General features: G+C 37.2%; 2 protein-coding genes across 6 annotated transcripts in view; one reads left to right on the top strand and one right to left on the bottom strand.

Annotated features, from left to right (window-relative positions):
- Nucleotides 1-1733, top strand: part of LOC149135542 (uncharacterized) — a 2440-nt gene extending 707 nt beyond the window's left edge. Inside the window, exon 2 of the mRNA XM_089351870.1 lies at nucleotides 598-1733. Coding sequence (XP_089207996.1) covers nucleotides 958-1302 — 345 coding nt within the window. The 5' untranslated portion in view covers nucleotides 598-957 and the 3' untranslated portion in view covers nucleotides 1303-1733. The remainder of the gene's footprint in view (nucleotides 1-597) is intronic.
- LOC106877229 (uncharacterized) overlaps nucleotides 1-13444 on the bottom strand; it is a 104967-nt gene that overhangs the window by 21340 nt on the left and 70183 nt on the right. The window lies entirely within an intron of this gene.

The raw sequence follows: 13444 nt of genomic DNA, 5'->3' as shown, positions 1-13444 counted from the left end.
TTCTACGCAACGCCTGGAAGCTAGCCAAAACGTCGACCCAGGCGCTCAAATGGTACTTATTTCATCGATTTGGAAAGAACGAAAGGCAAAGTCGTTCTCGACAGAAATTTGACGGACGAAATACTATATGCTTCCACATGTGCCCCTCCACTCCTGGTCTTTGTTACCTCATACCTTCCAGAAAAATTAATATTATTGTATGAAATTTTCAAAAAATACACTTCAGATTATGTAGATTCCAATTATATCAGAATTTGTTGTGAAAAAAAAAAATTTGGAGTGGAGAGAGATCTGGAAAATTCACACGAGTCAGCTTTATTTCCTCATAACTTCTAGAAAAATAAATATTTTTAATGAAATTTTATATAAATACCTTTCAGAGTGTGTAGATTATGATTTAATGCGTAAAACAAAATTGGTGTGGGCTCATGGACCTACATATTGACACATCATATACAGGGTGTTTCAAAAAATTTGATATCATTTCGCAATCTAATAACTTTGACAGTTCTTGTTCAAATGACTTCAAATTTTAACAGCATGTGTAGAAACAGGTCAAAATTTTATGTTTAATGTTTGATATGTTTATCTTTTCAGGTATAGAAATGGCATTCACTGGAAGAGAAAAGGCGTTTTGTGTGTTGAAGTATGCTCAAACAAGACTGTGCAGCATGCATTTGTAAGAGAGTTCTTTAAAAAGTTACCAATGGCAATGCAGATTTGGACATGGCACAAAAAATTCAAAGAGGAAGGCTATCTGTGCAGAGCAAAAGGGTCTGGAGACGACCACTAACATTAGAAGAGACAGTCCAGTGGGTTTGCCAAAAACTCTTGTGAAGCCCCAAGAAGTCTATAAGAAGAACAAGTCTGGAAAACCAACAATAGTTTGGCGCATCCTGAGGAAACGCTTTCTAAGGAAATTGTACAAACTGCAGCTTGTTCAAGCCATAACGGCAGATGACAAGTGGAAACGCAAACAATTGTGTTGATATGCAAGAGAAAGTTGAAGAAGCTGAGTTCAAGGAACGTCTTGTTTTCAATGCTGAGGCCACATTTCATACAAATGGCAAAGTCAGTAAGCATAATGTTCGTATTTGGGGCAATGAAAATCCCCATGTCACAGCTGAGCATGAGAGGGACTCACCAAAAATGAATGCGGTCTACACCACCTCCAAGAAGCATCTTTATGGCCCGTTTTTCTTTGAGGGAATTGTAACTGGCAATGTTTATCTGCAAATACTTCAGAACTGGCTAATGGATAAATTCATTGCAAATGAACATGAAGACTTCATTTTTCAATAGGACAGGGCTCCACCTCACTGGAAGCTCACTGTGCGGTCTTATCTCAATGACAATCTGCAAGGGAGATGGATTGGGAGTGCTGGAGATGAAGACAATGTGCTGTTGAAATGGCCGCCACGTTCACCTGACCTGACACCATATGATTTTTTTTATCTGGGGCTATGTGAAGGGCCTGGTCTATGTCCCCTACCTACCCACTCACTCTTCCTGCAAACCTAGAGGAACTCAAGGAGAGAATCACTACCGCACTGGAGACTGTTACACAAGACATGTTGCAGCATGTTTGGGAGAAGCTGGACTACCGACTTGACATGTGCCATGTTTCAGGCGGTACACATATTGAACATTTGTGAAATCATTCATGGGACCCACATACCTTTGAATTTCTCATTCAGATTTGGAGGAATAAATTTTATGTTGCTCAACATTAAGTATGTTTAGATTCATTTCCTTTGACTATGTAGTTTCTGTGATATTTACATCTCAAATGATATCAAATTTCTTGAAACACCCTGCTATCTACAAAATGTAACTTGAAATTCGAGAAAAATTGTGATGTGCATCAGTACGTATGTGTATGTGTTCACCAATTTTGTTTTGCTTATTAAAGAACGATATAATCGTAATTTACACACTCTGAAAAGTATTTGCAGGAAATTTTATTTAAAAAAGGAATACCCATTTTTGCAAGTAATGAAACAAACCCAACTTGTGTGAGTTTTCAGAAACTCATCACCCCACCTTCGGAAAAATGTTTGTCAACACAAATTCCAATATAATAAGAGTCTACAACAGCTGAAGCATATTAGAAGAAAATTTCATTAAAAAATATCCATTTTTCTGTAAGTTATGAGGCAACAAAGTCGGTGAGGGATACACATATAGAGGTATTCCCGAAATGCTGCATGGATCTTGCTAACTTTCTTCCAACCACTTTTGCATACTGATCATAAAAATAGCATTCATTTTTTCTGGAAGTAAATTCCATTGTGTATTCTGTTCTTCATGACATCAGCAATGGAGGTTTTCGATATACTAAAATTACTTGACTTTAAAATGCTTGTAACTTCTTTATTATTAATTTCTATTGGGGGAAAAAAAAGGAAGGACATGAACATGCAAAACTGCATTTTGAAAATAATTTGTCAGTATGAACTGTCTTATACGTATGTAATCATAGACATTGTTTAATCATCCATTAAGATTAATCAGATTGGAGCCTGGTGTAGCCATCTGGTTTCACCAGTCCTCAGTCAAATCGTCCAACCAATGCTAGCATGGAAAGCGGACGTTAAACGACAATGATGATGATGATGATGATAAACAAACTTAATTGCCTTTTAATAGTATATTTTATAAACATAAAACACTAAAGTTCATAAAAAATAACTTAATAGTTGTTTTATAGTATATTTTATATGCGTTGTTTACCTGTGAGTGACTACTAAGAGTAATGTAACTTAATAATTTCCCATTACTCTTTCTCTTTACTCTTTTGCTTGTTTTAGTCATTTGACTGCAGCCATGCTAGAGCACCGCCTTTAGTCGAGCAAATCAACCCCAGGACTTATTCTTTGTAAGCCTAGTACTTATTTTTTCGGTCTTTTGCCAAACTGCTAAGTTATGGGGACATAAACACACCAGCGATGTCAAGCAATGTTGGGGGGACAAACACAGACACACAAACACACACACACACTCATATATATATACATATACATATATACGACGGACTGTGATATCTTCAGTGATCGTTTCCATCTACATGTATCCTCCTGCTCTGCTTAGTCCATTCTGTTCTATGATGTGCATGTGTGCATGTGTTTGCGTCTGTATCTGTGTGTGTGCATGTGCATGCATGTGTATGTGTAGATGTGTCTGTGTTTTACATGTGTGCTTATGTGTATGTACATGGGCTTGCCCACTAAACTGTATCCATGCCCTTTATATTGTTGTTACCATTATCATTGTTGTTCTTAGTGGTAGTTGGTATGTTGACACTCCCCTCACCTATGTTTTCTCTTCTGTTGCTGCTGTTCTTGACCCTTATTTTAAATGAGTTTTGAAAAAATAGAATATTGAATATATGTAATACTTTCTATTTAACAACCTACATTTTAAGCTCAATAAGACCACATTTAAGCAAAGCAAGATGTATTACTATGAATTTTCTTCTCATTTCAGTTTGAATATGTTAACATCATGTCATTGTTAAACCATAGATTAGTTCTAATAGATCAAATGTGTTCCAGTCATGACCATCCACTCATTTTGTATATCTAGGACTATTCCTTACTTTTTTTAGCAATACATACAACTTAGAGAAGTTTTGCTGCCACTTTTAGTAAGTCAAGCCCAAGAGCACATTTTTTTTGTGATTTTTGAAGATCAACTCAACACATTTGGCAAATAAATTATAATGGAATCAGCTGTCCATGCTACTGATATGTTTATCTGAGAAGAATCAGATAACAATACTGTAGCTGAGACATTTAAATTCTCAACCTAAGATTATGTAAGGTAAGAAAATTGCCCTCAAGGAAACAGGAGTATGCTATGCTATTACAGATAGGAAAACAATTTACTTCCTAATCTATAAATATCATATGACAGTATCAGTTTGACTGTTCAGCTCTAGTTTGCTTTGTTAGCTTACTATTAAATATATCTAGGGAATTAATCTGTCTCTCTCTCTCTCTCTCTCTCTCATTTTTTTTTTTTTTTTTTTTTTTTGTGGGGATTATATAAATCTGGCTTGGGTCAATTTTTGTCTTTCATCTTTCTCGGCATGGTTGTGCAGTTAAGAATCTAGCTTTGCTATTGTATGGTTCCAGTCTCAATCCTACAATACGGCTTCTACTATAGCCTTGAGATTATCAAAACCCTTGTGGAATGAAATTTCATTGATGGAGATTGTGCAGAAGCTTGCTGTATGTATAACTAATAACATTTACTGGTCTTCATGAATTAGTAATACAAAATATTTAAAAAACAGTACTCAGGTAACCATTTTAATACATGAGATTCTAACTGGCTCTTGGAGACAATTTCCCTGCTTTAAAGCAATCTAAATTAAAACTTTCCAACAAAATTTCAACTTCATTTATGTACCAAGCACCAAAGTTATTTCAAATAAATTCTTCTTTAGTTTTAACATCATTTGAAACAAAGGTAGTGTGTTTCAACAGAGATATGGTTACAAAGGGGGTCAAGTTAACTATTTCTTTCATGAAAATGTGTCGCCTTATACCAATGCTAGAAACTATTATGAACTAAAGTATAGGAGTATTTTAGGTTAGAAGAAAATTTAACAAGTTGCTTCATAAATACAACAAAGTTAGTTGTAAATAAGTATTTTTTTTCTTTCATCATCATCATCACCATCGTTTAACGTCCGCTTTCCATGCTAGCATGGGTTGGACGATTTGATTGAGGACTGGTGAACCAGATGGCTACACCAGGCTCCAATCTGATTTGGCAGAGTTTCTACAGCTGGATACCCTTCCTAATGCCAACCACTCCAAGAGTGTAGTGGGTGCTTTTACGTGCCACCGGCACGAAGGCCAGTCAGGCGGTACTGGCAACAGCCACGCTCAAAATGGTGTATTTTACATGCCACCTGCATAGGAGCCAGTCCAGCGGCACTGGCAATGACCTCGCTCGAATGTCTTTTCATGTGCCACCAGCACAAGTGCCAGTAAGGCGATGCTGGTAACAATCACGCTCAAATGGTGCTGTTTACGTGCCACTGGCACGGAAGCCAGACAGCTGCTCTGGCAAGATCACGCTCGGACAGTGCTCTTTATTTTCATATATATACGTAGGTGCAGGCATAGCTGTGTGGTAAGAACTTGCTGCCCAACCATATGGTTCTGGGTTCAGTCCTGTTGTGTGGTACCTTGGCAAGTGTTGTTTACTATAGCCTCAAGCTGACCAAAGCCTTGTGAGTGGATTTGGTAGACAGAAACTGAAAGAAGCCCATTGTATATACATATATGTGTGTATCTATGTTTGTGTCTGTATATGTACCCACATCACCACGTGACAACTGGTGTTGGTGTGTTTACATCCCTGTAACTTAGCAGTTTGGCAAAGAGACCAATAGAATAAGTACTAAGCTTAAATAAGTCCTGGGGTTGAATTGTTCAACAAAAACACTTCAGGCAGTGCTCCAGAATGACTGCAGTCAAATGACTGAAACAAGTAAAAAAAAATACTAACTGGGGAAAAAAGATTTTTATGAATTTCATGGGTAAAACTGTGCAACAGTATGAGGTTTGAGAATTTGAAATATTGCAAAGTCCCATAAGAATTGCTTTTGGCGCTGTTGATTGTTCAGTAAACAATGGCTTTTATTGGTAAAATGAGACTCCACTGAGTTGGACCAGCAAGCTTATAAAAGTAAACAAATAGACTGGCTGAAAATAAACCAATAAAATCACAGTCATGTTACTTTATCAGTTTTTCTATTGGAAACAGTTGAAAATTGATAAAAGGACACTCTGACATGTGTCAAAAGACTGATAATGGCTGTCTGCCTCAGTCAGTCATGAATCTGTATGCATGTGAGTGTGTATCTACATGTGTAAGGTGAGTGTGTGTGTGTAAAAATGTTTGTTAGGGACGTAAAATAATATAGTCAATGAGGAAGAAACCATAAGAGATGTACAACAAAAATATTACTCTACATTTTGTGTTCACAGATTCAAATAGAAATGTTTAAATAGAAGCTTTCAATAATACATGCACATGTTAATCAATACACATGACCTGTAAGTTAACAGATAATGTACTGAATGTTGTATGCAAAAAATTCTTAATGACCTGAAATTTAACCTCTTTGTTGGAGAAAGGAAACAAAAACATAACAGTAATTATTAGACTCACAAATGAAAGGGTAAGGTAATTAATCTTTCAAAGTTCATTCACACTTTTAGGGTAAAGTTTTACCTTTGCAAGCAAAGGAGGATGTTTCAACCAATTAAACCTCATCAGTAGAGTATAATTCATACAGGATCTTTAGCTTGTTTTAGGCCATTCCTACTATGTAAGTCTTACACTTGATATTATTTAAAAAGGACAAAAAGAAAGAAAAGAAAAAGCATGCAAACTGAAGAATAACCATTATGAATTTGAAAAAATGTTATTTATCTTTTAATGATTGGTGTTAACCACTATCATTGAGGCCTGCTCCTCACGAATAAGAATGATACCATCAAAAGATGGTCTGAGTATTGCAAAAACCTTTGCAATCACAAACTCAAACATGACAGCAACACCCTAGACAATTCCAACAACAACAGCAGTAACAGAGAGCTTGGGGATACTCTAGTTCTCCAGGAGGAAGTCAAAGATGTAGTGTGTATGCTCAAAGATAGGAAATCACTAGGAGTGGATAACATCCCATCAGAGCTCCTAAAACTTGGAGGGCCACAATTTATCAAGGCACTAACAGTTACCTATCAGAAGATATAGGAGACGAAGCTGTGGCCAAAGGAGTGGACCCAATCACTGATGATATCCATTCTCAACAAAGGTGACTTAAGACTCTGCCAGAATTATGGACCAGTCAGCCTAATTAGTTATCCCAGCAAAGTATTAGTGAGAGTTCAGTTAAACAGACTTGAAGAGAAGGTAGAAGAGATCCTTGAAGAAGAACAGGCAGGATTTATGGCCCATAGGAGTACTGAGAAGTTCTACTCCTTCAGATGGTTCAGTGAGAAACATCTGCAACTCCAATCTGACCTCCTCTATCACAACTTCATCAACTTCAGAAAGGCCTTTGACCATATTTGGCATGATGGGTTGTGGCAGGTGATGAAGAATTGCAATTTCAATAAACCAAGCACTGTATGAAAACTCAATCAATGCAGTTCTCCTGAACAACAGCATCAGAGAATTCTTCAGGATAACAGTGGGTTTTTGATAAGAATGTCTCCTCTCTCCAGTGCTTTTCAGCATTTTCCTAGGAACATTGTGCAGGAGACACTTCAAGAACTTCACCTATCTGTTTCCTTTGCAGAATGGCCCATTTTTAACCTACACTTTGCTGTTGATATTGACCTGTTAGGAAGCAGTAAAGAAGAACTACAAGAGATCACCACTAAACTGGAAAAAGTATCAGAAGCATACAGGATGGAGATCAGTCCAGAAAAGAGCAAGATCCTGGTTAATAGTAACAATCAAACCACAGCAACTGACATTATGCTGTATGGAGAAAGACATGATGAAATAGATACTTTCAAGTATGTAGGATCCATTTTGACCAAGGACAGCAGATCTCAAAAAGAAATAACAACAAGGCTCAGTTTAACCTCTGCTGCTATGATGAAACTGAACACCATATGGAAATGCAATTCCATTAGTTTTCCAAAAAGACTCAAAATGTACAAGACCCTGGTGACTTCAGTCCTTCTGTATGAGTGTGAGAGCTGTACTCTTACAGTTAACAAGTAGTGAAGAATCTAGGCATTTGAGCACAAGTGCTTTAAAAGACTGCTACACATTCTGTGCAGAGAGCATGAATGAACAACTTGATCAGGCAGCAAATCAACAAATATGCTGGCAGACAAGAACCACTCCTTGCACAGGTAAAAAGATGAATGCTTCCCAGTTCAAAACCATTCTTCAGAGTACAGTTGAGAGATGGTGGAAATGAGGCAGACATAGAAAATCCTGGTTTGACATCAAAGACTGAACAGGTAACAACACAGCGAACTTGCTATGCATGACTGAGAACAGAGATCAGTGGTGATGGCTGGCTATAGAAGCATTTATAGTGGTACACCAATGACTGGCTGCATCAGTTAAGGGTTTGATTATGATGATTGGTGTAAAGGAAATTTTACCTGCACACAAGCAAACATGCAAAACACAGACATGTGTATGCAGACGCATATACACACACACACACACACACACACACACATACAGATTTAAACGCATGCACAGATAAGGATACACACATCATAGAAGGACAGAATGGACTAGGCTGAGCAGGAGGATACACATGGATGGAAAGGGTTGCTGAAGAAGTCACAAATGTGTGACAAAAGATTTTCAGACACTGGACACAGATAAAACAAAGAACAATAATAAACAAAGAATAATGAATATATAGTGCATGTGTTTATTTGAAAAAAAAATATGACTATCCCGAAATATAACAATATCTGTTTCAACACATGATTTCATATCAGGAATCTTGCAACACAAATTCACAAGTTTTTAAAAAACAATTTTAAAAGTATATCAAATTAAAATTTTATCAATTAAAAATTTTCTAAACTGACTTTTGTGTGTATATTTGTGTGTGTGTGTTGTGTGTGTGAATGCATATATCTACATAAACATATATCGCTATCATTTAATATTTCTTTCTTTCATACTGGCAAGGGCTGGATGGTTTCTCAGTATTCAACAAGCTGCAAGTGCTGTACCAAGCTCCAATGTCTACATGGTTAGATGCCATTCTTAATGACAACTTGCCCAGGGTAACATGTGAATTTTGGGTTCAGTCCCACTGTGTGTCAGCTTTTGTAATTATCTTGTATTACGACCTTGTGTGGCTAAAGCCATATGAGAGGATTTTGTACACAGAAACTGAAAGAAGCTGGTATGTATATAGCATTATCATCATCATTGTTGTTGTCATCCTTGTTTAATGTCCATCCTCCATACATGCATGGGTAGAATGGTTCACATGAGCTGGCCAGGCAGAAAAACTACCCTATGCTATTGTGTCTGTTTTGGCAGGGTTTTTACGGCTAGATGCTCTTCCTAACACCAACCACTCTGCAGAGTGGATTCAGAGTAATAATCTGACATCTAACCTCTGATTTTAACAGTCATGAGTAAAACTCACTCAACCATACATTCTATATATCTCAAAGTTATTAATAATAACTGCGTTGTTAGAAAACCAAATTTCTCTTTTTGACCTGCAAAAGTATGTCATTTTTACATAAAAAGCATTTGTTAATCCTGGCTCAATTTGTTAAAATGAAGACACTGCTCTTTTCTGCAGCAGACCATCTGCTATGACTTCATCAAAGATAACTACCATCAATGCAGGATGTTTTTTGTAAAATCTCTTCACATTCCCCTTTCATTAACACTTATCTGAAATAGAGAATTCATTGGTGCCAGCATGACAGTGTGGTAAGAAGTTTGCTTCCCAAGCACATGATTTCGGGTTCAATCCCACTGCTGCAGAGTGTCTTCTATTGCCCCAAGTTGACCAAAGCCTTTGGAGTTGATTTGGTAGACAGAAACTGAAAGAAGCTCATTGTGTGTGTGTGTCTTTATGTGTATGTGTGTGCATGCATATGTTACTGTGTCTTTGCCTTCACATCATGTGATAGTTGTAAATGAGTGTCACTATTATGTAAGAAATGTCCTTTATATCCAGTATTTTGTGAAAACATCTGGTCATGGGTGAACATTACTTTACTTGGAAACAGGTGAGGATGCTGACGGGAAGGACATCCAGACATAGAAAATCTGCCTTGACACATTCCATCAGACCCATGGAAGCATGGAAAAGTGGGCATTAAAATGACGATGACGATAGTCCAGTTTCCAAACACATATGTACCTTTTTTTCCTTTCATTCAAATTATTGTTATTCTAAAACTGCTGAAAGTTAACCATGTATCTGCACATGCATGTACAAATATGGACAGCATTGTTTTGAGGAAGACTGGGATATAGCACATGTATGCAGACCTTTCCTCTCAAAGCCACTGATGTTCATTCAAGAGAAAGGCCACTGACTTGGATTGATGTATAATTTGGCACCAGTGTCTTCACAGATGTTGATGTTGAAATACAGAGTTGAGACAGACACTAGTAGGGATCTTGCCTGACCTTCCAGCAGTTCTGCTAATCTACTTTACTGGATTGAAAGGGAGGCTATATCATATAATTCTTCTCCTAATCCTTTTGGGATGAGGAGAGGGTTTTGGGGTTTGTCCACATGTGAGCTTCTCAATAAACCCGTTCCTAACCAAATCATCATTGTAGTAAGAGGGTGGCCCTATTAAAGATTTCTCAATTGGCTGAAAGATTAGATAGTCATTTACCAAGCCCCAATGTTTACCAACTGCCAACGCATATCAACTCCAACACTCACCAATTCCCAATGCTTACCAGTCGCCAACGCTTGTTTTACACATATATACTCACACATGCATGTGTCTGAATGCACATGTGCATGCGCATGCATGTGTGTCTGCACATGGATATGCATGTGAATATACATATGTACATATGAATAAAGATGTATGTGTGTATGCATGTATGTATCCATATGTGTGTTCATCCAAGCGTGCACACAGTTGTGTGTGTGCAGACATTCATGTGTGTGCCCATGTACAGATGCACTTGCTCGCATCAATATACACATGCACACAAGACTATAAGAGCGCATCTGCACACCCACACATAGAACTATATACCTGCACATGCCGTCCCTTCATACTCCCCCACCCGACAACCTGGCCAACTTCTAGTCAAGTCTATTTCCCGTTCGCCATGCAGTATTTTCCAGCTAACTGTTACCCGTATATCAACGTCAAACCACGATATCGCATGACCTTCCTCGACCAATCACAGTGCACCTTACAGTTATAACAATCAACTTCTGTCATTCAAATTCAAAATGGCTGACGACAAGCACATCGTACTTGAAACTCAAGAATACCAACGAATTTGAATCAAACTTTTGATCCATACATGTAACTCTTGATAAGTTGGTCAAGTGCCTTTCTTTCATTTGTCCACTCACTCATATGTATATATATATATATATATATATATATATATATATATATATATATATATATATATATATATATATGTATGTATGTATGTATGTATGTATGTATATATGTATGTATATATATATACAGAGTATCCACAAATTACCTTTGAAAATTTCTGAAAAAAGAATAAAGAGAAAAAAGGCATCAGCTGGGTGATGCATACCCTGTACGCAAATAATTTTTTAACCCCAAATTATAGTGTAGTTTACGATGCATTGTTACCCATGCTTTTTAATTGAACTGAATTAAGCTTTGTAAGTGTTTGACTAAAAGAGGATTAGAAGCCTAAATAGATGGCAGCTAAAAGTAGACTTGATCGATGTCTACGCTAAACGCATATGAATAAAATTTGCATATGACTAAATAAATGATTATTCAAATAATAATCATGATTATGAAAAAAAATGTAAACAAAAAATACTTATAGAAAATATTGCATAGAATTTGAGAAGTATTTTCAACATCTTTCAATGATGGCAGACAAATCAGACATTATCACTTGCTTATCAGGTAATATGTAAGTATCACCATTATACCATTTATACTCTGGTGAAATTAAAAAATCAACACATAAATAAATGAAACGCCCAAATCTATCGCTGTACACATACACACACAGTCGCATATCTATGTATGTATTTATGCATGTATGTATGTACCCACACATTTCTACATACATAGGTACACCATGATCTATACATATGCAGATGAGGGTCAAATTAAATGATTTATATATATATATATATATATATATATATATATATAGTGAGCGGTGTTCCGCAAGACACTGTTTTGGGACCATTACTGTTCATAATGGCCCTCTCAGACATGCCCTCAGCCACACAGAGAGCCACGGTCACAAGTTATGCAGATGACACAAAAGTCTCACAGGTAATACAGAACCCTGAAGACACTATGCACCTGCAATGTGAGCTGGATGAAATATACAAGTGGGCTGAAAAGAATAACATGCAGTTTAATGCTGAAAAGTTTCAAGCTTTATGCTATCAGCATGCAAGACTAAATGCAGAACCCATTAAATACACTGGACCTGGAGGGACTGCAATCCCAGAGGCAGAGACAGTGCGAGACCTGGGCATTTACATGAGTAATAATGCATCCTTTCATGTTCATGTTGCTAAATTGTCAATGAAATGCAGGCGACTGACCGGATGGATTCTAAGGACTTTTAGAACAAGAGATCAGGAAACCATGATGGTGCTCTGGAAGACACTTGTTCTAAGCCACTTTGACTATTGCTCTCAGCTATGGTCACCAACCAGAGTCAAATTAATCTCAGAACTTGAGGCAATCCAACGAAGCTACACGAAGAAGATAGCCTCTATGCAGCATATAAGCTATTGGGAAAGACTCAAGAGATTAAGACTCTATTCCTTAGAGTGTAGACGAGAAAGATATGCCATAATATACATCTGGAAGATCCTCGAAGGAATTGTCCCAAACTTTGGCATCAAAAGTTACACAAATAAAAGAACTGGACGCCATTGCATAGTGCCAAGGACTCCAAATTTGCCATCAAGATGTAAGACAAGATACTGCAATAGCCTGGGCTTCAAAGGTCCACAGCTCTTCAATATCCTCCCGAAGGACCTGAGAGACCTGCATGCGGTGGATGTAGGTGTCTTCAAGACAAGGCTGGACCTCTTCCTGTCAGGTGTCCCAGATGAACCAACTTCACGGCAGGAGGCGCAGATGAGAGCAGCTGCATCAAACTCTCTCATGCACCAAATGTCAATTCCTGAAGTAAAATTTGTGAAGTAAAATTGTGTAGCAACACCAAATGGCGGTGCCCCAGCATGGCCACAGCTCATGAGCTGAAACTAAATAAAATGAAAATGAAATGAAAATGATATATATATTGTGTACTGTTTCGTGATGGTAAGATCAACAAAAAAAGTACTCCATCTGGTGAAAGATAAATAGTATTTAATAGACATAACGTGTTTATATGCTAGTAATAGATTCTTGTACTGAGAACATGCCAAAACGATGCACACCCTGTGTGCACATAAATTGCTTTGCAAAAAATTTGCACAGTCAAAACAATTTGATTCGCCCATCTGCCAGTTTTGAAGATAATCAAACCAAATTTTCATCATTTTGAGTATTTTTGCCAAATATGGTGAGAATCTGTTCAGCAATTTTCCAGTAATTTTGCAAACACACAGACAAATAGACAAAGACAAGTGACTACAATACCCTGCTTTCACTTATGCACACATGGTAATAAGGATAACTCAGCAGAGTTTATTGGAAAACATAAGCAAACAAAGTTTTATTAAAAACCTCAGCACATT

This window comes from Octopus bimaculoides, chromosome 5, assembly GCF_046866305.1.
Source record: "Octopus bimaculoides isolate indiv1 chromosome 5, ASM4686630v1, whole genome shotgun sequence".
In the NCBI taxonomy this organism is placed as follows: Eukaryota; Metazoa; Mollusca; class Cephalopoda; order Octopoda; family Octopodidae; genus Octopus; species Octopus bimaculoides.
The sequence above is the reverse complement of the archived record's forward strand: the minus strand, read 5'-3'. Positions and strand labels throughout refer to the sequence as shown.